A 26,105-nucleotide genomic window follows, 5' to 3' on the forward strand; every position below is an offset into this window, starting at 1 on the left:
GACCTATACAATTCAGACTATTTATCTAATACATCTTATGACCTATACAATTCATACTATTGTTACGATCTTCTCTCCTCTACTATCCAGGCTCCCTTCAAACTGCACCACACGACACAACAAACTCAAAGAACCTCACAACTCAGGGCTCCAAAGTAACAGTAGCAATTTAATTTCAAATACATTACAAATACTGTACAGTTGGCAACAACATCACACTAACTGTTCAAAACCTGGCCTTGCTCCGCCTGACTTCACACACTGTGCTGTTTCTAACTTCGCCTCGTCTGGTCACATTGCGAGGTAACGTGAAGTCCAGTCTTTCTAACACACTCGCTCTTATATAGTCTCTACTGGCCTTCTAGAATGGGATGGAACGTTCTTGACCACTCAGAATGATCACAATCGTCATGACTTGCGTGCGTAATATTTACACAAAGGTCGTTGCTGAACTGGCGTGTACTGTCACTGGTCACAGTTGACCGCTCATCCTGCGCTGGACTGTGGCGATTTAAGTAGGCTAAAAATGCACAGCACTACCCCCCATATGTGTCACCACCAGGTTTACAACACTATTTATCTAATACATCTTATGACCTATACAATTTATACTATTTATCTAATACATCTTATGACCTATACAATTTATACTATTTATCTAATACATCTTATGACCTATACAATTTATACTATTTATCTAATACATCTTATGACCTATACAATTTATACTATTTATCTAATACATCTTATGACCTATACAATTTATACTATTTATCTAATACATCTTATGACCTATACAATTTATACTATTTATCTAATACATCTTATGACCTATACAATTTATACTATTTATCTAATACATCTTATGACCTATACAATTTATACTATTTATCTAATAGGCTACATCTTATGACCTATACAATTCATACTAATTATCTAGAAATTTTTACCTCATTGATATCAAAAGGTAAAATGATATTTTTTTGAAGCTTCTCCAAGGGTGGCACATATAATGGCTTGACTTGGCCAAAAAATCCAATGAATGCTCCATTTGTAGCTAACCAGACTCTATCATAAAAACAATATGGTGAGTTATTTGGCAGAAAAAAACATTTTTTCGAGTTCAAAAGGAGGAAATTTCAATTCTACAAACAAAAAAACACCATTAAAATCACTACAATTGAGACTTATGTTTGCTTATTCAAATTTATGAGTACATTTCCAAAAAAATATTTTCAAGTTTTCAAATATCCAAAGTTTAGGTTTTAGTTCACAGTTTATGTTTTTATGACTCACTAATTGAGATAAAAAATCACAAAGTAACTGTGTCAAAATGTTTTAATGAGTATGTGTGTGTTTGTATATCTTCCATGTGAAAGTTGAGGAGCAAAATGTCTTACCTAATGGAGCCATCTACTGATGTCTTACCTGATGGAGCCATCTACTGATGTCTTACCTGATGGAGCCATCTACTGATGTCTTACCTGATGGAGCCATCTACTGATGTCTTACCTGATGGAGCCATCTACTGATGTAGTTAACAAAAGATTTGCAGCTTCTATAATCACTATATTGTTAATCTTGTTTAAATGACCTTTCCAATATAATGTTTGCTTGACAGAGTGCTAGAGAGGAACAAGTTTACAAAGAAAAACTTTGTAGTATTTAAAAAAAAAAAGGTTTCAATCTACAAGATGATCTTGTCATGAACAGGAGATGACATTACAAACATTGAAAACAAAATGTTTCATGTGTTACCAGTCTCTACTTGTGCTATATATTCAAAGGAAACATAGTCCTTCTATATTTAAACAAATTAATGTACATGTAGTTCTAGAGTATCCTTAGGTTTAGGATTTGTTTGTTGTGCTGTGACCTTGTCTAAAATCCTCTTGTTCTTCTGATATAATTTTTTCATTTTCTGATGATTAAATATAATTAGTAAAAAGACTTTGCTTTTACTAGGATGGCTTATGAGGCTGATGGTGCAGTAATTTTGACAAAGTAGCAGATTATCTTTCTTTGGCAGGGTGATGATTAGTGATTACATTCAGGGATTAGGCCATTTTTTGACTGCCAGATCTTGTTGCAAATCTTAGAAACATAACTCAGCTCATATCAAATCTCAAAAAAGTATTAGTCTACATCTCAGATAATACTATAAACATACGGATAGGAAATCCTGCCGGACCAAGTAAAGACCAAGGACGTTTATGTATGAGGTATTTTTTTTATAAACAGTTGTTCCCCTTTTGAACCTTCTCAGATAAGTAGCACAATGGTTTATGTCCTATCAGTCACAAATTCCACACATAACATATACAGAGAAGGTACATAGAATCAAGAGTTTCTAGCACCTAAAAAATAAGTATCTTTAGATGAACTTACAGAGTCCTGTTGGTGAGGATCTTGTAGAAACTGTTTCACATCCCAGACAGTGACATAACCCTCTGTAAGAAGAGTTGGTAGAATCAACAATTTAAACTGACTGTCAAAAAACAAAAAACAAATTCTAACTAGTTTGCCCAAACAAATCTGTCTCATTACTAAAAAAAAAATAGAGCTCATACTTGTGTTGCCTATATTGAACACTTACTTATGTTGCCTACATTAAACACATACTTGTGTTACCTATATTAAACACTTACTTATGTTGCCTACATTAAACACATACTTGTGTTGCCTATATTAAACACATACTTGTGTTGCCCGTATAGACATATTGGGTGTAGGTGTTAAAACATAAGGCTGTAACAGGAATCTTGGCTTTAGGTTCAACAGACTCAAAAGAAAGTAGAAGTTCTCCCTGCAACAGAATCTCAAAAGTATGTATTGAAATGAAACATTTTATGTACAAACATAGCACTAGAAATATGACTTTAGTACTATAAACAGTTTCAATACATTATCTGTAATTCATAAAGTATATTTCTTAGGTATATAATGTTAACATTTTTCTAATGATTTAAAAGAATTTAAAGAAAAACTTTAGGAGCCATAATGACAAAAACTGATTCAATCAATATTTATAAAGCAGTGGTTTTCATCAACTTTAGTATGGTTCTGAGAGCTGAGTGAACTATAGAATAGAAATCGCACCACAAATTTTGCATCAGATGTGGCAAAATATGAAGGTTGCAACTGAGTAAGAGTAGTCATGTGAAACACAGCACTCATCTTTAATCTTTGGAATTGACAACATTGCCAAAATTAAGATAATAAATCCTTGTGTATGTCTTACATTATAGATTAAAATTTATCTTTTTGACTACATGATCATGATCTATGTTTTGTGTGCTAAGATTAAAAGATGTCTATACTCACACTCATGTCCCAGAATCTAAGCACTGAGCTCTGGTGAGCAGAGACAATGATTGGATCTTGTACAGACTGAAATGATATATTCATCACAGGAGATGACATAGAGCTAACTGATGAGGCTGCACCAGGAGACTCACTTTTGGTATCAGACAATTTTGATTTTTCTTTTGAGTCTGTAAATTTCATTTCTAGTTCTTTATTTTCAAGTTCTAAAGAAATTAAATTAGAAGAATTTTTTTTTAAACTACAAATCAACATATCTGTGCTTTGATTTAGTCTATAGGCTTATCCAAAATGTCATTACTTATTAGAAGTTAATTGCATGGTTCCTATAATATTTGTAGCTCATAAATCAATTGAAACAAAATATTGATATCATTGGTTTTTAGATATTGTTGGTTATCTGTTATCATTGTGGCCCCTTGTCTGTGATTCTTAAAGTTAAGCCCTAAGTATTATCATTGTAGCCCCTTGTCTGGGATTCTCAAAGATAAGCTTTAACTATTCTCATTGTAGACTGAATGAACAAAGTGTGTAGGACATCTCACCTTGTGAGAGCTTGTGTACAGATTGTTTCTCTACTCTACTTTCATTCAATGGCTGATTGACTGTTATTGTGTTGGCAGCTGTCTGTGATGAAAGCTGACAAAGTAACATTAAGTTTTATTGTAGAGTTAGAAAAAATGAAAAATAGACATAGAACTACAATTCCAAGAATTCCAAGAATTTTTACAATATTTCAATGTGTGAAATAAAAGCAGAGGTTCCCCAACTGCTTTTTGTTCTGAAGACAGATTGACCCAAAGTATGGATTTGGCCTGCAGGCCATGGTTTGGGCATCACTGATTCAAAGGATCATTTAATTCAACAAACTAAGATAAGATAACTCACCTGATCTAGATCTGGGAGCACTGTCTGACCTGTTCTTCTGTGTCGTGCTCTGTGACCCACCAGAGATGCAGAAAGATGACTAGCTGTTTGTTGAGCAGTAGATCTTCTGAGACTTAAGTTATAAGAATTTTTTATTTAGTAATTAAGTCTGATAGTTACTAGTGACAACTTTACAGTTTGACTCCCTCTCATTCCCTCTCAAACTAAAGAATTAGAATAAGTGAACAGTGGAAACACAACTAAAAACTATATCTAGGTTGAGCCTAGATAGTGTCTAGATTGTGTCTGGACTGTTTATAAGTTGTCTAGATTGTGCCCAGGTTGTGTTTAGTATGTGTTCAGAGTGTGTCTGGAGTCTGGACTGTTTCTAAGTTGTGTCTAGACTGTGCCCAGGTTGTGTTTACTATGTGTTCAGGGCTTCTCTCTAAAATTGTGAGAAATGGAAGCTAAATCAAACTTAAGTCATAATGAATAGAAGAGGAGCAATTAATACACAACATGTCCCTAAACCAATCAGCTTATGGCCCCCAAACATCATCTGGAGCATTAACTGCAAAGCTTTTGATTCCTTTTAACCAATACCTACTTAAAGTCACATAAGTAGAGGTTATCTAATGGGGCACATTTCCTCTTACAGAAACACTGCTAACTGAATACAAAATAAAACTTGTACTTTGGATGCTCTCAGGAAATAAAATGAGAAACCTATCCAGCTTGCCCCCCATATCAAGTTATGTTGTTATCATAAATCACTGATTTTTCTACACACATATTTGTGAATATGTTTTGTCCTTACTATTTAGGCTTGAAGATCATAACAATGATTTCATTGACCTGCTCATTGGACTGACTAGCATGGGAAGGCAAAGTTAGTCTGAAAGAGAAAATTAAAAGTTAATAGCAACATTCAAAAACATAACAATACATTTTATGTGCTCTGGGAAATTACATTTTAATAACAACGGTTAAAAAAAAACAACTCATTTTTCTCTTTTAAAATTATTTTTTTAAAGGTTGATTTGATTCTCTAAATCAAAACAAAAAAATTACATAATAAAAATCTATTAGATTTTAGGACAAGAAGTGAAGATATTAAAAAATAAATATATAATGTAAGGCCTGTTTAATTTTTCTAATTGTCAAATGTCTAAGTATTTTGATATAAACTTAGACCTAATGCTTTTTTGTATTGTACTATTTTTCAACAATAGGTCACAGCTGGGGCTGCATAGCCACCAGAAGTACTGCATTTCTCATTTAATCTTCAGACTTAAAGACAAGCCTTATTATTAAACTGTTTTAACAAAGCTTGCTAAAAGATTTCATTCTAATGTCAAATAAATAAACAAAATGTCTCTGACATTTTAAAAAGTCAAACTTTAATTTTAAATTCACTGAATAAAAGATTCATTCTAGACTGAAGATTTTGTTCTTTATGCTGGTGTTAAGGGGTTAATGCATTCATTGCAATCATGGGCCAGTGTCAAAACTTGATCTGGTCTCTAAGGAAATGCAAAAAAAAAATTCATTTCTTTTTGTATGTTTTTAAAGAGTTACATGCACTGTACATTTTTTTTCCACAGTCTTTGTTTCTTTCACACTAGATTTTATGTTTGAAACCCAACAAAAAAAAACAACAATCAAAATGAATAGTCTTAAAAAACAAAACTTACTTTGATTTCATGACAAGTCTCTCAGCATCCCATATAGTAATTTGACCATTGCTGTAGCCAGTGGCTATTAGGTCAAACATTATAAGTGTCATACATGTCACATGACAACTAGTAGATGGAAGCTGCATCATGATTGGAAACAAAATATAAAACTACAATTTTGTTCAATGTTTTCTGTGATCTATCTACACTATGAGTCAACAGTAAAATCTTTCAATCTATAATTTTGTAACAGTACATTTACATATTAATAGCATCTCATATAATGTAACAGAAATTAGTTCTGCTGTATAAACTCATATACTAAATAATTGTAATGGTTTACTGACTTTCTAAAATTATTTTCAAAGATTTATACTTAGATTTTAACAAATCAAACAAGCTGTTAGTTCAATGTCTCTTTATAACATAACAGACAAATAATATTTGTAAACTTTTGAAAACTAAATAGTGTATATGAACTAATTAAAATAAGTTTTGAAAAAAACTAACAGACCTGGATTATTGGTAGATTATGACATTATCCCTGAACTATCTGACCATGCCATCATTAAAATAAATAGTTTACTTAAAGCTGTAATCAATATAAAACCAAAAAGAGCACTGATACTCAAGAATAAATGTAACCTAACCCAATTAGACCAAGCTGCATTAAACTTTCAACAATCATTTCTATCAGAAAAAGACATTAACCAACCAGTTGATGATCTCTGGAATTGCATTAAAAGAAATCTTAAAAACATTATAGAAAATTTAATACCAAACTAAATACTCATCAAATCAAATAAATAAATGCTACTTTAATAACAAATTAAAGAAACTTTGCAAACAGAAATAAAACCTATTTAAAAAAATGTAAAGAAACTAAGGCAGTACATTGTCATAATTTAGGCCATGTTGTGCCCTTAATCCATCGAGGATTCCTTCCTCTACTTATTGAATAGAGGTCAAGTGCTAAGAGTCTTAACCCCCCAAAAAACTAGCAGTGCAGCTGCAGAGTCAATATTTAGGAAAATCTAAGAATAACAAAAAAACAAAAACATATGATCACACATTAAATCTAAGAAAATGCATTGAACCATTGTTTACAAATACAAAAACTAATAAAATACACATTAAGACATAAAGATAAAGGCATATTTCTTACTCCTTATGCTGGGACAAATTTTTACAAATGCTTCTTCACTAGTGTCATTAGAGAATGTAATGCATTGCCTGAACCTGCCAGGAAAACTAACAGCTTAGCAGAGTTTAAGTATCTAACTAGCATGCATAACTAGATTGACACATGGAATGCTTAGGATGTAATTATCTTTTTTTTTTGAAGTAATGTCTATATATAATAATAAACAAACTATACAATCATACCACAGTTTCACTCCAAGGATTGTATTACCTGGCCTACCTGTGATGTCTCAATATCAGGTAGGAGCTTGGTCACAGGGAATTGGGTATTTATCCTTTTAGTAGTACCAATGGCAGAATGTGTGTCCTGTAGAGGCTCCTCATCTGTCTCCTTCTCCTCTTCAAGGCTAGTCAAATCACTTGGAATGCTTAATAAGGTCTGCTGTCCAAAAGATCGTTCAGCCCGAAGCTCTGTTCGACTGATTTGATAATATCCATCAGAAATATTAGACCCTGCGTAGTCCATGTCCTTGGGAAGCTCAAGCAAGTGGGATAACTCTTGTATAAGTATTATCCTGGTACTCTCTGTTGAGTCCTACAGAAGAACATTTAAAAGACTGATTATAATGTTAGATCTACATGACAAGATTTCTGTTGAGTGAGTCAGTGTAAGGAGGGATACTGTTTATAAAGTTAGGTCTACATGACAAGATTTCTGTTGAGTTAGTCAGTGTAAGGAGGGATACTGACTATAAAGTTAGTTCTACATGACAAGACTTCTGTTGAGTGAGTCAGTGTAAGGAGGGATACTGAATATAAAGTTAGGTCTATATGACAAGATTTCTGTTGAGTGAGTCAGTGTAAGGAGGGATACTGACTATAATGGTAGGTCTACATGACAAGACTTCTGTTGAGTGAGTCAGTGTAAGGAGGGATACTGAATATAATGGTAGGTCTACATGACAAGACTTCTGTTGAGTGAGTCAGTGTAAGGAGGGATACTAAGAAACGAAAGATAATAAAGAGAAAAAGTAGTTAAAGAACTTTAAAAAAAGAAAAACTAGATTGTTATTTGTGTTTCAGGATGATATGATTTTTTTTTAGAATTATTATTAAGAAATGTGCTAGAAAGAAAGAAAAGTGAGATAAAATCACCAAATAAATCAGAATTTTGGACACAGTGCTGGCTAAAATTAAATTTTCATTCCGTTTCCTAGTGCACACAATGGAGGTCAAACTAAGTTCACTAAGTCCATAGGAAGTCATTGTCATCCTGGATTTGACCATTTGACCAGAGCCAAAATCCCAGATCTTCAAAGAGCCTAGAGAAAAAAAAAAGTTATTAATATCCTGGTAGCAGATATCTAAAGATTCTATATATAATTCATTTGAAAAACCAAGGTAGATCAGAATGTTTCTGTACATTTATCAAGTTGGCTGAGGCCTACACTCATACAAGCTGCTGCTATTCAAGTATCAAACCATTAAAAAGACTAAATTTATTCCCACCATCATATGCTCCAGTCACCAACTTGGAAAATGTTCTGTCCAAAGCAATACAGGTGACCTCCATGTTAGGACCATGTGGGTCATTGATGGAGTACGTCAAATGTCCAGTTTCAATTTCCCACACCTGAGAAAATTAATGTCAAACAGGGTCATTCTATGTGTTCACATTTGTGTATATAGCAAACATCTTGGATAGTAGACTGTTTATCACTGAGTAACTTTATTGTGCACACAAAAAAAAGTAACTCAGAAAAAAATAAAATATAATGTATGTATATGGTGTTGAAATGGAATAGATCTGATTCTGTTCAATTCTTGCCTGAATTCTTAGTTATGTTCCTTTTTAGCAGTACAGTATTTCTAAAATAATTTCTTCTTAATTTATTTTTAAATTAAATTTAATATACAAATTTAATGAATATTACTAAAGATTTTCTTTTGTAGTGGGAAGTAATAGATTTCTATTATAAAAAAATGTACTTTGATTTTTGACTATAGACCAAGTTTATGTCATAAAATAAAGATTACCTTGATGATTGGATGTGAACAAACAGAAACAATTTGATTGGCTTCCTTATTGATTAACATCTGTGGGACAGAACATAGTTGAATAAGTCCAAGATATATACAATCAATGAAAAGCAAGGACTACTTAGTCACATTGAAAAAAAGGTTTTAATTTCTCATTTTAATTTCTAATGTTCCTAATTAATCCAGCATTCTTTTAATCCAAAAAAATAAAGAAGGTATTAATTAAATAAAGGCTTTACTTGAACTATAGGCCGATCATGTGACAGTGGGACAGGGGGAGAGTCTTTGATTGTGCGCGCTAATGGCCAGCTGTCCACAACACTAGATCCTGAAAACAAAATATACAGTCAAGTATCACAAAAATGGCCAAATAAACCTATTGTGGACAATTTGCTGTTTGATTTGTACTACCTTGAAATATTATGTACTGTGTATTATGTTCGGTGTATTATATACTGCGTATTATTTACTGTGTATTATGCTCTGTGTATTATGTACTATGTATTATGTGCTGTGTATTATGTACTATGTATTATGTACTTTGTATTGTGCAGTGTTCTGAGACAGAAAATATTTAGATTACCTTTCTCATTTTCTCATCACCTACTGGTATGGTAATACTTCACTGGAACAAAGACATTGACTAAATAGACTAATTAAAAAAGCATCCTATATCACTCAGACATGTACCCTCTTTTTAAGAACTTTTTCATGAAAGATTCCTTTCCAAAACACACAAAATTCTTCAATATGCCCCCATTTAACAACAGTTACATCAGAATTGAACAAAGTGGTCAGCTTCTCACCATTACGGCTAGAACAGAGTGGTCAGCTTCTCTCCATTATGGCTAGAACAGAGTGGTCAGCTTCTCTCCATTATGGCTAGAACAGAGTGGTCAGCTTCTCTCCATTACGGTTAGAACAGAGTGGTCAGCTTTTCTCCATTAGCGCTAGAACAAAGTGGTCAGCTTTTCTCCATTATGACTAGAACAGAGTGGTCAGCTTCTCTCGATTATGGCTAGAACAGAGTGGTCAGCTTCTCTCCATTATGGCTAGAACAAAGTGGTCAGCTTCTCTCCATTACGGCTAGAACAGAGTGGTCAGCTTCTCTCCATTATGGTTAGAACAGAAAATTTCACTTTCAGTCAGGGTGTTTCAAGGTCACTTGTCATCAAGAAGAACACAGAAGCCTAATTAATAAAGCTCTGGTCGTGTGTGTGTGTGCATATGTTACACTTGTGAGTGTTGTTGATGTTTGCAGCTGTATTTTTATTGTTCTAGTAGTAATGCTGATGTGGACAATTGTAGTCAAACTGAGTTTCAGTTTTTGGACGAGTAAAATTATCTTATCTTATCTATATAAAGCTTATTATGTTTAAGGATAAACAATGTCTTTCTCTGTTTCTGTAACTCTACAATAATAGACCCTTTACCTATTCTATTACAAAAGTAATCTACGCTCATTCTGATTCTAAAGAAACCTAAACATACTTAAATTCTAACATAACTTACATAATTCTACTATAACCCAGCACAAAGCATAATACAAACAACACATATTCTGATGCAAATTTTAATTCTATAAGTCTCTTAAACATATATTTATAAACATTCTGATTTTATTCTAGTGGCTACTTATTCAGCACTGACCTGAAAGTAGGCGCTCATTTTTATTATCATATGTAATAGAATAAATTCTTCTGTCACCAGATCTTTCTTCATTGTCTGTGAAAACCTTTAAAGTAAATGGATTGGTTGTATTTGAAATTATGTATTTTTATGTCATTTGTTTGACAAGTATATTCTGTGAAACAATGAGCTTCAAGGGTGAAAGGTTGATAGGGCAGTGGGAGGTATTCATAAGAAAGTAACTTTTGGCTGTAGGATAGTAAGTTATGAAAGTAACAGATTGACCTTTATGAAATGGCAGTAAGTTTAGTTTCAACACAAATCTAACATACCTGAACACGAATCTAACATACCTGAACACAAATCTAACATACCTGAACACAAATCTAACATACCTGAACACAAATCTAACATACCTGAACACAAATGTAACATAACTGAACACAAATGTAACATAACTGAACATGAATCTAACATAACTGAACATGAATCTAACATACCTGAACTCAAATCTAACAATCCTGAACACAAATCTAACATACCTGAACACAAATCTAACATACCTGAACACAAATCTAACATACCTGAACACAAATGTAACATAACTGAACACAAATGTAACATAACTGAACATGAATCTAACATACCTGAAAACAAATCTAACATACCTGAAGACAGGTCAGAGTGTGAATGTCCCATATCCTAAAGACTCTAGCAGTAGATAAACTTATAATATGTTGGTCAGCCTCATTTATGGCAATGTCAGATATAGTAAACAAGTGACCAATTAGCTTTCCTGTGTTAATAAACATATAATTAAAAAACAAAACATATAATTAAAAAACAAAAAAATCAACATATTTAGTTTAAAAAGCAAACAAAATGTCTACTTTAAAAACAAACAATCAATATGTCTTGTTTACATACCAACAATTAAAAGTTCTTGTTAAAAAAACAAACAAAAAACAATTCTTAAACATGATGAACAGGTGGTAGTGGTTCTTTGTACCATTGTCTGGTATGTATGAATTTGATAAGAAACCAAAAGTCTATATTTCTGCAAGAGTTCATCAGTCTTAAATTCTTAAATGCCACTTAAAAAAAACAACACATTTATTGTTGCTTACTGTCGATAACTTTAAATTTTATATTTATAATAAATTCAGCAGTTATATAAAAGAAGATATAATTATGTCTTCCAATCAACTTATAGTTTTGTTATGATGCTGTTAAACAATTGTGTAGTTTACCTGAAGGTCTTGAGAAAATGTGAGGATGCCAAAGTCGTATGATCTTGTCCACTCCACCTGTGGCAATAATGTTAGCTCGGACACACAGGTCAAAACAATTCACACCTTTCCTGATAGAGACACATCTAGGCTCTCTTTGGAATTCAAAATATTAACAAATGTATAGATAACAACACCACTAGCACTTATTATAGTAATGAGAGATTCAAATTAAGTTTTAAAATTGATATGAATGAAAAGAAAAACGTATTGGAGTCAACAACTCACTTATTTTGGTAAAATATTCTGTCAACACTTTCCAGAGCGAAGGAGGTGCTACTGCTGGCTGAACAGGAACCCAAACTTTTCAATGTTGGGAAATATTTCACCTTCAGAAATACAGAAAGGGATGGAATTTATTGTTTCTTATTTAATGCCTATTTTTACTCATCCATTTCTTAAAGGAGATAACCCAGCAATTACACAAGTTTATAAAAGTCAATATCTACTTTATGTTGACATATAATTAGATTGGATCTAATCTGATCAGATCTGATTAAATCGAATAGTATATACATCTTGTTCTTATCTTATCAGAGTTTATTGGATTGCTATTGAAAAAAAATGTGCAAGTATTGGGATCAGAGCTTCAACGTTTGTATTGTAAGTGTGACACTTGATCAACTTTGCTACCACTTTCAAAATACACAGAAATGGAAAAGTGTTTTGAGTGCTGGGACAAGTCTCCAAAAAGCCTGTGGAGTCTGGGAACGCATGAGGCGCCCTGACTGCACTTTCCAGTGGTGGAGGCTGTCCAGGCCTGAGCAAGCTATTATAGCACAGTGCAGGTCAGGCCACTGTTCTTTTGGCTCATCTTCTCAAGGCTATGGCCAAACTTTGACTCACTGTGCTTCTGTTGTGGAAAAGAAGAGGAAACCGTGTCTCATATACTTTTTTGACTGCCCCAGACTTGCTGATCTCCCCCTGACTTGCTGATTTCCGTCTCGACAGGTCTGGGAAACCGTATGGTGACATGTATGCACCACGCACAGCAGGGTTTTTGTCCAGGGCTTTTGCAAGAGAGGATTTGAGCCTCTCAAGCCCTCACTCAAGAGTTTAATGATGATGATGATGACCACTTTCTGGATTATCTATACTTTTGACACATTTTTTTCCTTCCACCCATGAAGAGTGAATAGTAGGACTTGAAAATGGTAGTTTGTTTTAAACACTGGTTTTATTCATTTATTCAGAATTTTATACGTTCTTAGAATTTGATTTTGTTCTAATCCACTCATGTCCAGTAAAATCCTCTCAAGACTTATCAAATCTAGTTAGCTCAGCTCTAATCCACTCAGGTCCAGTAAAATCCTCTCAAGACTTATCAAAGTTAGCTCAGGTCTAATCCACTCATGTCCAGTAAAATCCTCTCAAGACTTATCAAAGTTAGCTCAGCTCTAATCCACTCATGTCCAGTAAAATCCTCTCAAGACTTATCAAAGTTAGCTCAGGTCTAATCCACTCATGTCCAGTAAAATCCTCTCAAGACTTATCAAAGTTAGCTCAGCTCTAATCCACTCATGTCCAGTAAAATCCTCTCAAGACTTATCAAAGTTAGCTCAGGTCTAATCCACTCATGTCCAGTAAAATCCTCTCAAGACTTATCAAAGTTAGCTCAGCTCTAATCCACTCATGTCCAGTAAAATCCTCTCAAGACTTATCAAAGTTAGCTCAGCTCTAATCCACTCAGGTCTTTTCATTTTTCTCTAGTCTAACTACTTTTTGTACACTAAGATCTAGTCCACTTAATTCTGGTACACTCAGATCTAGTCCACTTTACTTTAGACCAGGCATGTCAAACTCATTAAGGTGTATGGGCCACATAGAAAACTTACTATGACCTGAGGGGCCGCAGCAAAAAAAAAAATCAGTTGCAAAACAGCCTACTAGTTTTTTTGTAAATTAGAAATAATGCAATACAATAATTAATGGCATGCCTGTCCCTTAGCTAAATTTGTAGTACTATTGGCTAATTAAAAAATACTTTGATTACGCATTATTTTCTTTGTCCTGATGCTTGACATCTTTTCTGGGATACCATTTTATTAATGTCAGATTGAAATTTGTTTGCCACTGACGCTTTCATCCCAGATGACAAAATTTTAATCAGATAATCTTGAACGGTGAGGTGAGGTGTTTTTGTAGCTTTTATTATGGAAAAGAACTGCTTACAGAGACCAGTGCATGCAAACATAGCTAGAATTCTGGCTGCAAATTTCCGCAATTTAACATACCGTTCAGGGTAAATAACTGTACAGCTTTGGCAGAGCCATTTCAATATACTTCGATTTCAACTAAGACTCTGACTGCTATTAAATCAGCTCTAGTTGCACATTTCCAGCAGCATTTTCAGAAGCAAATGAGAATGGAGATACAAAACGCGAAAATTCTTGCTCTTATGTAACGAAGTCACGAAAACTGTCATTGAAAGCATCTACAAACGATTCCAGGTGTAGGACTTATTTACCAAATGTTGTAACCGTATTTAATCTTTTTAGTCTCTGACACGTTGAGAAGTGAACAAGGTTTTCTCTTGGTATTTGGTTTATCCACATTCGTCATTTTGCTTGAAAGCATTTCACATGATTACACGCAGTTGTGACAATTTAGTCTTTACTTTGAAGTTTCAAATTCAAGTCTTGCAGGTGACCAGTGGGATTAACTACTAATGCTAAATCCTGAACACATTCGTCAGTTTGGAAATGTTCAACAGGTTCAACTTTCATGTTCACAAACAATGCGATATCCTCACGCAGTGCAAACAATCTCTTCAATATTATATGTCATGAGAGCCAGCGGACTTTAGTGTAGTAGGGAACACAATCAAATTCATGTCCAATGTCATCCAAAAACATTAAAAATTGGCGAGCATTAAAACCATGGGCACGAATAAAATTGAGAAGCGACTGAAAACGGTCTTATGACATGTTGAAATTGTAATTGCTGTGCGCAGAATGTTTCTTGGTGAATGAAGCACTGAAAATGAGCAAATTTAAAATTATCATCAGTCTCTCTTATTTTCGCAAGTAACTTTGCACCAAAATCATTCATTTCTTGGTTGGTACGCCATACCTTGTTAGACTAGATAGCTTTATCAAAGATAAATTGTACTGCATTATCACCTTCTGTCATTTCTCAAAAACATCCTCGCTTGTTGTGGTGTTATGCATACAACAGATCTCAAGTAGTTCCTAGTGCATGTCAAAATTCCTGTCACAGGTCCTTATGAATATAACCAACTGTGCTACACCCGTTACATCAGTTGACTCATAGAGAGCCAATGAGAATAATTCAAAATCAGCTATTTTTGTTCTTTAATTGTTCACGCAACCTGACTGACAAATCATTTATTCTATCTGCCACAGTGTCACTAGTTTTAACGCTATTTCTTTGAATTCTTTCACCTTTTGCTGGACAAATTACTTCGGCTTTAACGACACACTCCTTCATAAAATCACATTTATTAAATGATTTGCAATGGCTTACAATGAAGTTTGACAAAATGTAGCTTGCTTTCTCTGCAGACTCACCCTCGTTGTTCAGCTTAATAAATACTATTTTTCAATTCAAGTAGCTTGTCATCTCTTGTTTTCCAGCGTAATAGTTTAACATTATTTTTATAATTTTTGAGGTGGCCAAGGGGGCCGCATGCAAGGTGATATAGGGCCGCGTGCAAGGTGATATAGGGCCGCGTGCAAGGTGATATAGGGCCGCATGCAAGGCGATATAGGGCCGCATGCAAGGTGATATAGGGCCGCATGCAAGGTGATATAGGGCCGCATGCAAGGTGATATAGGGCCGCATGCAAGGTGATATAGGGCCGCGTGCAAGGTGATATAGGGCCGCGTGCAAGGTGATATAGGGCCGCGTGCAAGGTGATATAGGGCCGCGTGCAAGGTGATATAGGGCCGCGTGCAAGGTGATATAGGGCCGCGTGCAAGGTGATATAGGGCCGCGTGCGGCCTCCCAACACCCAGTTTGACATGCCTGCTCTAGACACTCAGCTGTAATTCACCCAGCTTTAACACCTGTCTATAACATTATGCTTGAGATGTTTTAATTAAGGCAATTCTGCAGGGAGTACATTTTTTTACAAAAATTTTGACCACAGAATAACTAAATTATTTTAAACTTAAAGATTCAAACTTTTCTAAATCAATTAATAGTTTACTATTTTAACAATAATCTTTTTGAAATTAGTGTACAATTTAATTTCTTTCATTAGTTGTACTTTCATTCTATTTGAATGTATCGAAGAGGATGTGATTGAATAACATCAAACAAACGAAATGAAATCTTTCGTTTCAATCTTAATAAACTTTAATCAGTTTAAACATAAAAATGTATTAAAAAAATAGATCCCATAGAGAAATAGCTTGTACAATCTTTAAAAAAAAAGGTTTCATTGTATTTCCAATGGCATTAAAGAGCAAGAGAACTCCTTCTGTAGAACAATTACGATCTGTTTAATATAAATTTTAAAACAATTTCTGAAGTAGAATTATTTACCTTTATTATTGAGTCACTGTGAACTTGTCTCCTAATTATTTCTCTGAAATAAATTTGTTTTTAAAATAACTTTTTTTTTTGTCTATTTGGAAATGTAAGTAAATGCAATGCAAGTTTAAATGCGAATATGTACGATGTTATGGATGGCTGCTTGGTCATGCGATATGTCTGCTGGACTGTCATTCAGTCGTCTCGATGGTCCTGGGTTCAAACCCTGCCCACTGCCATCCCCATTGTCCTGCAGAAGGTTTGGACTAAGAAGTAAATTATTTTCAACTCTAAAGTAACATCCAAAACAAACACACATTTGTACATGCAACAATATTTTAAAACAAAGAAGTAAAAAAAAAAGTTTCCTTTCTAAGCCTTACTTGGTTAAGTTTTTTGGGTCAATTGTTTGACTCTCAGACACATCTGTCTTCCTGTCTTTTGAATGCTTGATGGCTAGATCCTGTGGTAGAATGGTCAGCAGGCTGACATAGCCTTGGTCATCTCCATAGAGAACTCTGTCTTCCAGAACATCCTCAGTGGAAGGTATGATGGTGATACTTTGTGGGGAGTCTTCTAAAGGTTTGATCATAAACAGACTCTGTGGAGATATAAAAACAGACTCTAGAGATATAAGAACAGACTATGTTGAGATATAAAGTATGTCTCAGTAATTTATAACTTAAGAAAAATAGGATTAAATCCAAAATTCATAGATATCTAGAATCTTGCTTCACATAAGCTTATTGACTCTGATACCAGTGTAACTGTCCAGTGCTATGTTCTTGAGGCTTTAAACACTTTGTTGATTGTAGTTGAACAAATACATCAATGTAATGTCTGACGGCTCGTGGATACACTTTGTTGATTGTAGTTGAACAAATACATCAATGTAATGCCTGAAGGCTCGTGGCTACACTTTGTTGATTGTAGTTGAACAAATACATCAATGTAATGTCTGACGGCTCGTGGCTACACTTTGTTGATTGTAGTTGAACAAATACATCAATGTAATGTCTGACGGCTCGTGGCTAGACTTTGTTGATTGTAGTTGAACAAATGCATCAATGTAATGTCTGACGGCTCGTGGCTACACTTTGTTGATTGTAAAAAAAAGTAAAGTTCACCTTTCAGAACTTGTGGTCTAAAGGGCAGATGATGTAAAGGTCATCTGTTTCTGTGGCCTAGAGTTAACAAGGGTGTCATGTGGCCAGAACAGCAACCAACCGCCTCTACTTTTCCCCTACTATTGTCAGGTACCCATTTGAGCTGGGTGGACTCATAGGCGCCTAGAGATCCCGAAATTAAAAATCCCAGTCTTCACCAGGAATCGAGCCCGGTACCTCCGGTTCAGAAGCAAGCCAAGCACTTTACCACTCAGCCACAGCACCTCCTTGAAGATTGTAGTTGAACCAATAGGAAGTACTCACCTGAGCATTGCCATTCGCTCTGTTGAAGCAATAAGAAGTACTCACCTGAGCATTGCCATTCGCTCTGTTGAAGCAATAAGAAGTACTCACCTGAGCATTGCCATTCGCTCTGTTGAAGCAATAAGAAGTACTCACCTGAGCATTGTCATTCGCTCTGTTGAAGCAATAAGAAGTACTCACCTGAGCATTGCCATTCGCTCTGTTGAAGCAATAAGAAGTACTCACCTGAGCATTGCCATTCGCTCTGTTGAAGCAATAAGAAGTACTCACCTGAGCATTGCCATTCGCTCTGTTGAAGCAATAAGAAGTACTCACCTGAGCATTGCCATTCGCTATGCTGAAGCAATAAGAAGTACTCACCTGAGCATTGCCATTCGCTATGTTGAAGCAATAAGAAGTACTCACCTGAGCATTGCCATTCGCTATGCTGAAGCAATAAGAAGTACTCACCTGAGCATTGCCATTCGCTCTGTTGAAGCAATAAGAAGTACTCACCTGAGCATTGCCATTCGCTCTGTTGTCCCATAAAAGTAAACTTCTCTCTGTGGAACACAGTACACGTCTTAGAGCTGGTAAATAGTCACAACTTGTTGTCCAGACTGGCTCCTAGACAAACAAAGAGAAGGAAGGTTGAAATAGCTCTTTGTTTTAGTGTTACTGGCTCTACTATCTGATAGGCTCAAAGAGAACAAACAAAGTCACTTACATGGATGTCTAGACAAGACTGTAATCGAAGCTGCAATTGAAACATAATACAAGTGTGAATCTTGAAAGCAATGATTTATAAATAGAAAGTTGATCATTGCAGTAATAAGGTGTAGAGACTAAATTGCAAAGAAATAATATCCCCAACAAAAATAATCTAGTAATATAACAGCTACTGAACCTATAAGAAATGTTCCAAACTCTTAGACAGTCTGATAAAAAGGGGCGACTTCTGTCCATCAAGACGTCGTGAGGTGAGAGACTTCTGTCCATCAAGACGTCGTGAGGTGAGAGACTTCTGTCCATCAAGACGTCGTGAGGTGAGAGACTTCTGTCCATCAAGACTTCGTGAGGTGAGAGACTTCTGTCCATCAAGACTTCGTGAGGTGAGAGACTTCTGTCCATCAAGACGTCGTGAAGTGAGAGACTTCTGTCCATCAAGACGTCGTGAAGTGAGAGACTTCTGTCCATCAAGACGTCGTGAGGTGAGAGACTTCTGTCCATCTAGACGTCGTGAGGTGAGATACTTCTGTCCATCAAGACGTCGTGAGATGAGAGACTTCTGTCCATCAAGACGTCGTGAGGTGAGATACTTCTGTGCATCAAGACGTCGTGAGATGAGAGACTTCTGTCCATCAAGACGTCGTGAGGTGAGATACTTCTGTCCATCAAGACGTCGTGAGATGAGAGACTTCTGTCCATCAAGACGTCGTGAGATGAGAGACTTCTGTCCATCTAGAACCAACTTGTACAAAAACCCAAGTGTTCCTTACTCTGTCACTCTAGAACCAACTTGTACAAAAACCCAAGTGTTCCTTACTCTGTCACTCTAGAACCAACTTGTACAAAAACCCAAGTGTTCCTTACTCTGTCACTCTAGAACCAACTTGTACAAAAACCCAAGTGTTCCTTACTCTGTCACTCTAGAACCAACTTGTACAAAAACCCAAGTGTTCCTTACTCTGTCACTCTAGAACCAACTTGTACAAAAACCCAAGTGTTCCTTACTCTGTCACTCTAGAACCAACTTGTACAAAAACCCAAGTGTTCCTTACTCTGTCACTCTAGAACCAACTTGTACAAAAACCCAAGTGTTCCTTACTCTGTCACTCTAGAACCAACTTGTACAAAAACCCAAGTGTTCCTTACTCTGTCACTCTAGAACCAACTTGTACAAAAACCCAAGTGTTCCTTACTCTGTCACTCTAGAACCAACTTGTACAAAAACCCAAGTGTTCCTTACTCTGTCCAACCCAACCAGCACTAGATTCTGCTCATTGACTAAAGAACGTGGAAGACTCTATGTGTTGTCTCTCAGTACACTTCTGTGTATAGTCTGTTCTGTTTATGTGGAATATTGTTGTTTTGTGAAAAATGTCCTTGTAATCACACACAAACAAATGTCAACAGAGCAGTCTTAGTCTTAAATAGCTGTCGTGACGTGTAGGCTACAACCATGTCATAAATTACTTTTAGATTCATAATGTATCCTCACAAAAAAAATATTTCCCTTTCTGATTTGCCGAGCCCATAAGTTATGAAACAAATCAATTGTCAACAAAAAATATATTTAGAACTAGACTATAGATCTCTAATGATGTAACCGACCGTACAGATTTATTTACCTGATTAGACCAAACAGCTAGAGTACCTTTAAGGGAACATGACAGGTAAGAATCCAGGTATGGAATGTATTTAATCTGTTGAATTGTATCTCGTCTTAATTTATCACCTAGGAAAACAATAGAATCAAGGTAATGAAGCTTTAACTCATGTTTATAGCTAACATGTCACTAACCCATATGGAGTCATATTTAATCCAGAGATTTTAAATTGGCAGACTTTCAAGGATAATTTGTTTGAGGTGAGGGTAAAGGTTACATATTTTAGATCATGCAACTGGACTTTGAATGTCTGGCATCCCTCCGTACAATTTGTTAGATACTATTGAAAAAAGGCTCAAAACTTGTTTGAATAATAGTTGGCAGATAAAACAATGAGCGATTCTCAATTCGGTGTGGGGGCTACGTCATGCAAAAGGTCCACGACATGACGTCTTATTTACAATGTAATGTCTTATGAAGATTATCTTTGGAAAGACATGCCCATTACAGACATACCTGCGCTTTATTTATCTTTGCTTTTCCTTGCATGATACTATTGTAATATTAATCATACGACCAGTGGTTATGTGTACAAGTGAGCCCTGGACGCTGACCAAAAAAAAAACAACAACAGATAATCTGCTAAATAATTGGGAAAGGAAAATCCTAAGGAAAAATGTATGGTGCCCTAATGAGGAAATAGGGTGGAGGACTCACGCCACCAAGAAATATGCCATCAAGACCCCTCCTTTGTAACGGAAATATAAAGGAACAGATAACATTGGGCAGGTCACTTAGAAAGAATGTCAGAGTACAGAGGAGCAAAGATTGTTCAAAGGGAAAAATCAAAAGGCAGGCGCCCCAAAAGCAGACCACGAGTGTGGTGCCTTGATGATGTAGAGGCGGAACTACAACAGCTAAAGGTCCGGGCATGGAGACGTAAAGTGCTGAATAGATCAGAATGGAAAGATGTGCTAGGGTGGGGTCTACGAAGACTTCCAAGGGGTCTACAAAGACTTCCAAGGGGTCTACAAAGACTTCCAAGGGGTCCACGTAGACTTCCAAGGGGTCTACAAAGACTTCCAAGGGGTCTACGAAGACTTCCAAGGGGTCTACAAAGACTTCCAAGGGGTCCACGAAGACTTCCAAGGGGTCCACCAAGACTTCCAAGGGGTCCACAAAGACTTCCAAGGGGTCCACGAAGACTTCCAAGGGGTCCACCAAGACTTCCAAGGGGTCCACCAAGACTTCCAAGGGGTCCACAAAGACTTCCAAGGGGTCCACAAAGACTTCCAAGGGGTCCACAAAGACTTCCAAGGGGTCCACGAAGACTTCCAAGGGGTCCACCAAGACTTCCAAGGGGTCCACAAAGACTTCCAAGGGGTCCACGAAGACTTCCAAGGGGTCCACCAAGACTTCCAAGGGGTCCACGAAGACTTCCAAGGGGTCCACCAAGACTTCCAAGGGGTCCACCAAGACTTCCAAGGGGTCCACCAAGACTTCCAAGGGGTCCACGAAGACTTCCAAGGGGTCCACCAAGACTTCCAAGGGGTCCACGAAGACTTCCAAGGGGTCCACCAAGACTTCCAAGGGGTCCACAAAGACTTCCAAGGGGTCCACGAAGACTTCCAAGGGGTCCACCAAGACTTCCAAGGGGTCCACGAAGACTTCCAAGGGGTCCACCAAGACTTCCAAGGGGTCCACGAAGACTTCTAAGGGGTCCACCAAGACTTCCAAGGGGTCCACCAAGACTTCCAAGGGGTCCACCAAGACTTCCAAGGGGTCCACCAAGACTTCCAAGGGTTCCACCAAGACTTCCAAGGGGTCAAGACTTCCAAGGGGTCCACCAAGACTTCCAAGGGTCCACGAAGACTTCCAAGGGGTCAAGCAAGACTTCCAAGGGGTCCACGAAGACTTCCAAGGGGTCCACCAAGACTTCCAAGGGGTCCACAAAAACTTCCAAGGGGTCCACGAAGACTTCCAAGGGGTCCACGAAGACTTCCAAGGGGTCCACCAAGACTTCCAAGGGGTCCACCAAGACTTCCAAGGGGTCCACCAAGACTTCCAAGGGGTCCACCAAGACTTCCAAGGGGTCCACGAAGACTTCCAAGGGGTCCACGAAGACTTCTAAGGGGTCCACCAAGACTTCTAAGGGGTCCACCAAGACTTCCAAGGGGTCCACAAAGACTTCCAAGGGGTCCACCAAGACTTCCAAGGGGTCCACCAAGACTTCCAAGGGGTCCAACGAAGACTTCCAAGGGGTTCACCAAGACTTCCAAGCGGTCCACGAAGACTTCTAAGGGGTCCACCAAGACTTCCAAGGGGTCCACCAAGACTTCTAAGGGGTCCACGAAGACTTCCAAGGGGTCCACGAAGACTTCCAAGGGGTCCACGAAGACTTCCAAGGGGTCCACCAAGACTTCCAAGGGGTCCACGAAGACTTCCAAGGGGTCCACGAAGACTTCCAAGGGGTCCACCAAGACTTCCAAGGGATCCACCAAGACTTCCAAGGGGTCCACCAAGACTTCCAAGCGGTCCACGAAGACTTCCAAGGAGTCCACCAAGACTTCCAAGGGGTCCACCAAGACTTCCAAGGGGTCCACCAAGACTTCCAAGGGGTCCACCAAGACTTCCAAGGGGTCCACCAAGACTTCCAAGGGGTATACAAAGACTTCCAAGGGGTCCACGAAGACTTCCAAGGGGTCCACGAAGACTTCTAAGGGGTCCACGAAGACTTCCAAGGAGTCCACCAAGACTTCCAAGGAGTCCACCAAGACTTCCAAGGAGTTCACCAAGACTTCCAAGGGGTCCACCAAGACTTCCAAGGGGTCCACCAAGACTTCCAAGGAGTCCACCAAGACTTCCAAGGGGTCCACCAAGACTTCCAAGGGGTCCACCAAGACTTCCAAGGGGTCCACCAAGACTTCCAAGGGGTCCACCAAGACTTCCAAGGGGTCTACGAAGACTTCCAGGGGGTCTACCAAGACTTCTAAGGGGTCTACGAAAGTGAAAAAGTAAATTGGGGGTCTATGCTAATGAATCTCATTTCAGCAGGTTATGACTTTTTGATATCTCGTTAATGGAATTATTTTATACATTCATTTATGATTTGTACCGTACTAAATGCTCGAACGAAAAATTGTTGCATTTAATTTAATAACTCTATTTAAATAGCTTAAATTTTGTCATGTTGTAACTTTAACAAGAAGAAATGTAAATTGTACAGCGTGGCGTTGAGTAGTTCTAATTGGACTTCATTCTTCCTTGTCAAAGAAACGATTGCTTATGTGTATTTTTTATGACGCTATGAAACCAATTAAGCTGGAGAAATATGTTGTTGTTTTTTTTGCAAAAAAACTACATAAGACGATGCGGCCCGATAAAAAAGATAAGGTTTGAAAAACTTTCGAACACTCATCAATAAAATTCTGAATAAACCCACAAAATCTCGATCGACATCATATAGTAAGATTAGTTATAACAGTAAATGCTTCTGCTTCTTCGTATTTAATATTATGTTGGAGTGTTTAGATGACAAGACAAGTATCTTAGATGAACTGCACAGTGGTTTCCAGATCAGGCAGCTTTCTATATAGTTTCTCTTCTAGGGTGGTGTTTTAGGGCCAGTGTCTTATTCGAGCCTTTTGATGAAGAATACAACTTTGAAGGACCTGGTCGGCATTCTCTCGTGACACTCCACAACTGCTAATTCCAATGGTCCCACTTTTCAGCTTCAGGAACATGTGTTGTCTCATTCTGTTGTGTCTGGTTCATATGTGAAAAAATAGTCATTGGTCGTATTGGGATAGTGTATAATAGGTGTTGTCCTTTTTGCTATTCGGATGAGAGCTTGTCCATTTGTCGTTTTATCTATTCACTATTCGTTTCTTCATTTGTATTTGTTCTCACACTTGGAAAGTGTGTCAACCTTCTCATTTTCTTCTATTTCAATATGTTCTGGTATCCATTGGAGAAGGTTTTTTTTGTTGTTGTTGTTAATGAGCTTTATAAGTGCTGTACTGAGTAGTTTCACAATGGAGGAATCAGAGTTTTCCAAGCTTTGGAGGACTTTCTTTTTGGCATCGATCAGGAAACAGTCTGACTGTTTGGCATACGTGGTGATTTGCTAGAATGATAGCTGCTAGTTCCAGTGCTTCCATTTCTGCTCTGTGGCTATCAGGGAGCTCACCAGTGGCAATGAACATGATTTCTTAATTAATTTTTCTCCATTGAGACATTTGTTGAGTATTCCAGCTCCTTCGTTTATGGTGGCTTTTTGAGGTAAACTTTGACTCAATGGTTGTTAGGGCAATGAATTTATAGATTAGAGTTTATTAATTTCTTGACCTATGTAGGATTGTTGTCAAAATTTTCTTTCTTCTTATGTAGTTTTTTGCCAAATGACATATTTCTCTATACAGCTGGCTGAGTCAACTTTCTATGATAATGTGATATTTTTATTGGCATATGATTTATTGTAGATAAAAGAAAATCTACACAACAACAAACTGTGTTCTTAGTGAAAACGTATACAATGAAAGACTTAGGACAAATGAATATTGAATGTTTGGAAGGGCTACTCCATAGAACAATAAATCCTTAAATGAAACCTCATCTCCGAAACAAGTGATGGTGAGCTTGCAAAATAGTGTGTTTGTTGATTATATGTAATACGTACCTACTAACTATTATTTTGATTTAAATCTGAATTTTATTAATGCAAAGATATAACTTGAAATGTAGCTTTAAATTACTTTTTGACTATTCGACTCACTGGTTAAAAATTTGTTTTAAAAATGTAAAATTTTCAAGTTAATGAATTTTCAAAAATGAAATATCGTATAAATGAAGCAGGGGGTCTACAGAAAACCGGAAAACATGGCAAGGGGTCTACGAGACAAAAAATGTTTGTGAATCACTGTGCTAGAGCATGCCAGGGCACTCCATGGGTTGTAATGCCACTGGGCTGGATGGACTAGTATTAGCCAGTGATGCATCCTTCTAGTTCATGCAGCCAAACACAAGCTTGAACCGAGGGTTGAACTTGATAAGTAACCAAGCGGCAGGGGCGGACTGGTTATATGAGCGTTCGGGCGAATGCCCGGTGAGCTGGTACCCAAATGGGCCGGAGGGGCCGCCGAATGGGCCACTTTGAATGACAATAAGTACCGTAATGTGATTGGCGCCTTACCTTCCATAAGAGACCGTTACAGACTGACTAATACTATAATATACGACATACTCTCATAATAACGGAGGGTTAATTTTTTTGTATTGTCATGTAGAAGTTGCGTTTGAATGAATATAGGCCTAATATAGGCCTAATCGGAAGAATGTCCCTGTATTATGGAGTGTGTTGTATAAGGTAATCCATAGGTCATCTATTTCACCAAAATTGACTCAATTTTCATGTTGCTTCTTTTAGCACTCTTTTGATATTTCAAAATCATGTAATATAGTATTCAAACTAATTAAGGTCGCAATGGCTTTTACGAAGTGAACTTTTCTATAGTCTCTAGGTTTCTAGATGTAGAAATACAACAAGTTCAATTGGACCTACAAAAACCCAGCTTGTGTTCAGCTTTCGATTCGCTATCAAAACTTTAATAATTATTATAAGGGCGTGTAGCAAATAATGTTGCCTACAATATAAGGCAATCAATATGTGGACCGGATTGTGTGGTAATGCCAGGGCCTATTTAGAATCCCAATCCGCCTCTGCCGAGCGGTCTCTGCCGCTAAGTCTAACTCAGGCCTATATAACTGATGCTCTCATCTAGACCACGTGACCTACAAGGTCATTAAAAGAAACAGCTCATCAGTTTTATGTCTGAGGACCTTTATGTCATGTGTCATCAGAAGACCTTAAATCTAGTACTCTGTCATGTGTCATCTGAGGAC

The 26,105-nt window shown here is 36.9% G+C and overlaps 1 protein-coding gene across 4 annotated transcripts in view; it reads right to left on the reverse strand.

Annotated features, from left to right (window-relative positions):
- LOC106057115 (WD repeat-containing protein 64-like) overlaps positions 1 to 26,105 on the reverse strand; it is a 45,294-nt gene that overhangs the window by 3,663 nt on the left and 15,526 nt on the right. For 3 of the 4 annotated variants that reach the window (XM_056024643.1, XM_056024645.1, XM_056024644.1), the window contains exons 5-27: positions 20,226 to 20,332; positions 18,602 to 18,631; positions 18,391 to 18,501; positions 16,849 to 17,066; positions 16,478 to 16,520; positions 12,197 to 12,297; positions 11,930 to 12,063; positions 11,348 to 11,475; positions 10,701 to 10,785; positions 9,290 to 9,378; positions 9,048 to 9,107; positions 8,520 to 8,643; positions 8,166 to 8,332; positions 7,282 to 7,605; positions 5,886 to 6,007; positions 5,009 to 5,086; positions 4,213 to 4,324; positions 3,870 to 3,963; positions 3,325 to 3,530; positions 2,701 to 2,806; positions 2,389 to 2,450; positions 1,513 to 1,625; positions 951 to 1,068 (exon numbers count right to left, since the gene is read on the reverse strand). In XM_056024643.1, coding sequence (XP_055880618.1) covers positions 951 to 1,068; positions 1,513 to 1,625; positions 2,389 to 2,450; positions 2,701 to 2,806; positions 3,325 to 3,530; positions 3,870 to 3,963; positions 4,213 to 4,324; positions 5,009 to 5,086; positions 5,886 to 6,007; positions 7,282 to 7,605; positions 8,166 to 8,332; positions 8,520 to 8,643; positions 9,048 to 9,107; positions 9,290 to 9,378; positions 10,701 to 10,785; positions 11,348 to 11,475; positions 11,930 to 12,063; positions 12,197 to 12,297; positions 16,478 to 16,520; positions 16,849 to 17,066; positions 18,391 to 18,501; positions 18,602 to 18,631; positions 20,226 to 20,332 — 2,732 coding nt within the window. The remainder of the gene's footprint in view (positions 1 to 950; positions 1,069 to 1,512; positions 1,626 to 2,388; positions 2,451 to 2,700; positions 2,807 to 3,324; positions 3,531 to 3,869; positions 3,964 to 4,212; positions 4,325 to 5,008; positions 5,087 to 5,885; positions 6,008 to 7,281; positions 7,606 to 8,165; positions 8,333 to 8,519; positions 8,644 to 9,047; positions 9,108 to 9,289; positions 9,379 to 10,700; positions 10,786 to 11,347; positions 11,476 to 11,929; positions 12,064 to 12,196; positions 12,298 to 16,477; positions 16,521 to 16,848; positions 17,067 to 18,390; positions 18,502 to 18,601; positions 18,632 to 20,225; positions 20,333 to 26,105) is intronic. The other variant, XM_056024646.1, reaches the window with a different exon arrangement.

Source organism: Biomphalaria glabrata, chromosome 3 (assembly GCF_947242115.1).
Source record: "Biomphalaria glabrata chromosome 3, xgBioGlab47.1, whole genome shotgun sequence".
Classification (NCBI taxonomy): domain Eukaryota; kingdom Metazoa; phylum Mollusca; class Gastropoda; family Planorbidae; genus Biomphalaria; species Biomphalaria glabrata.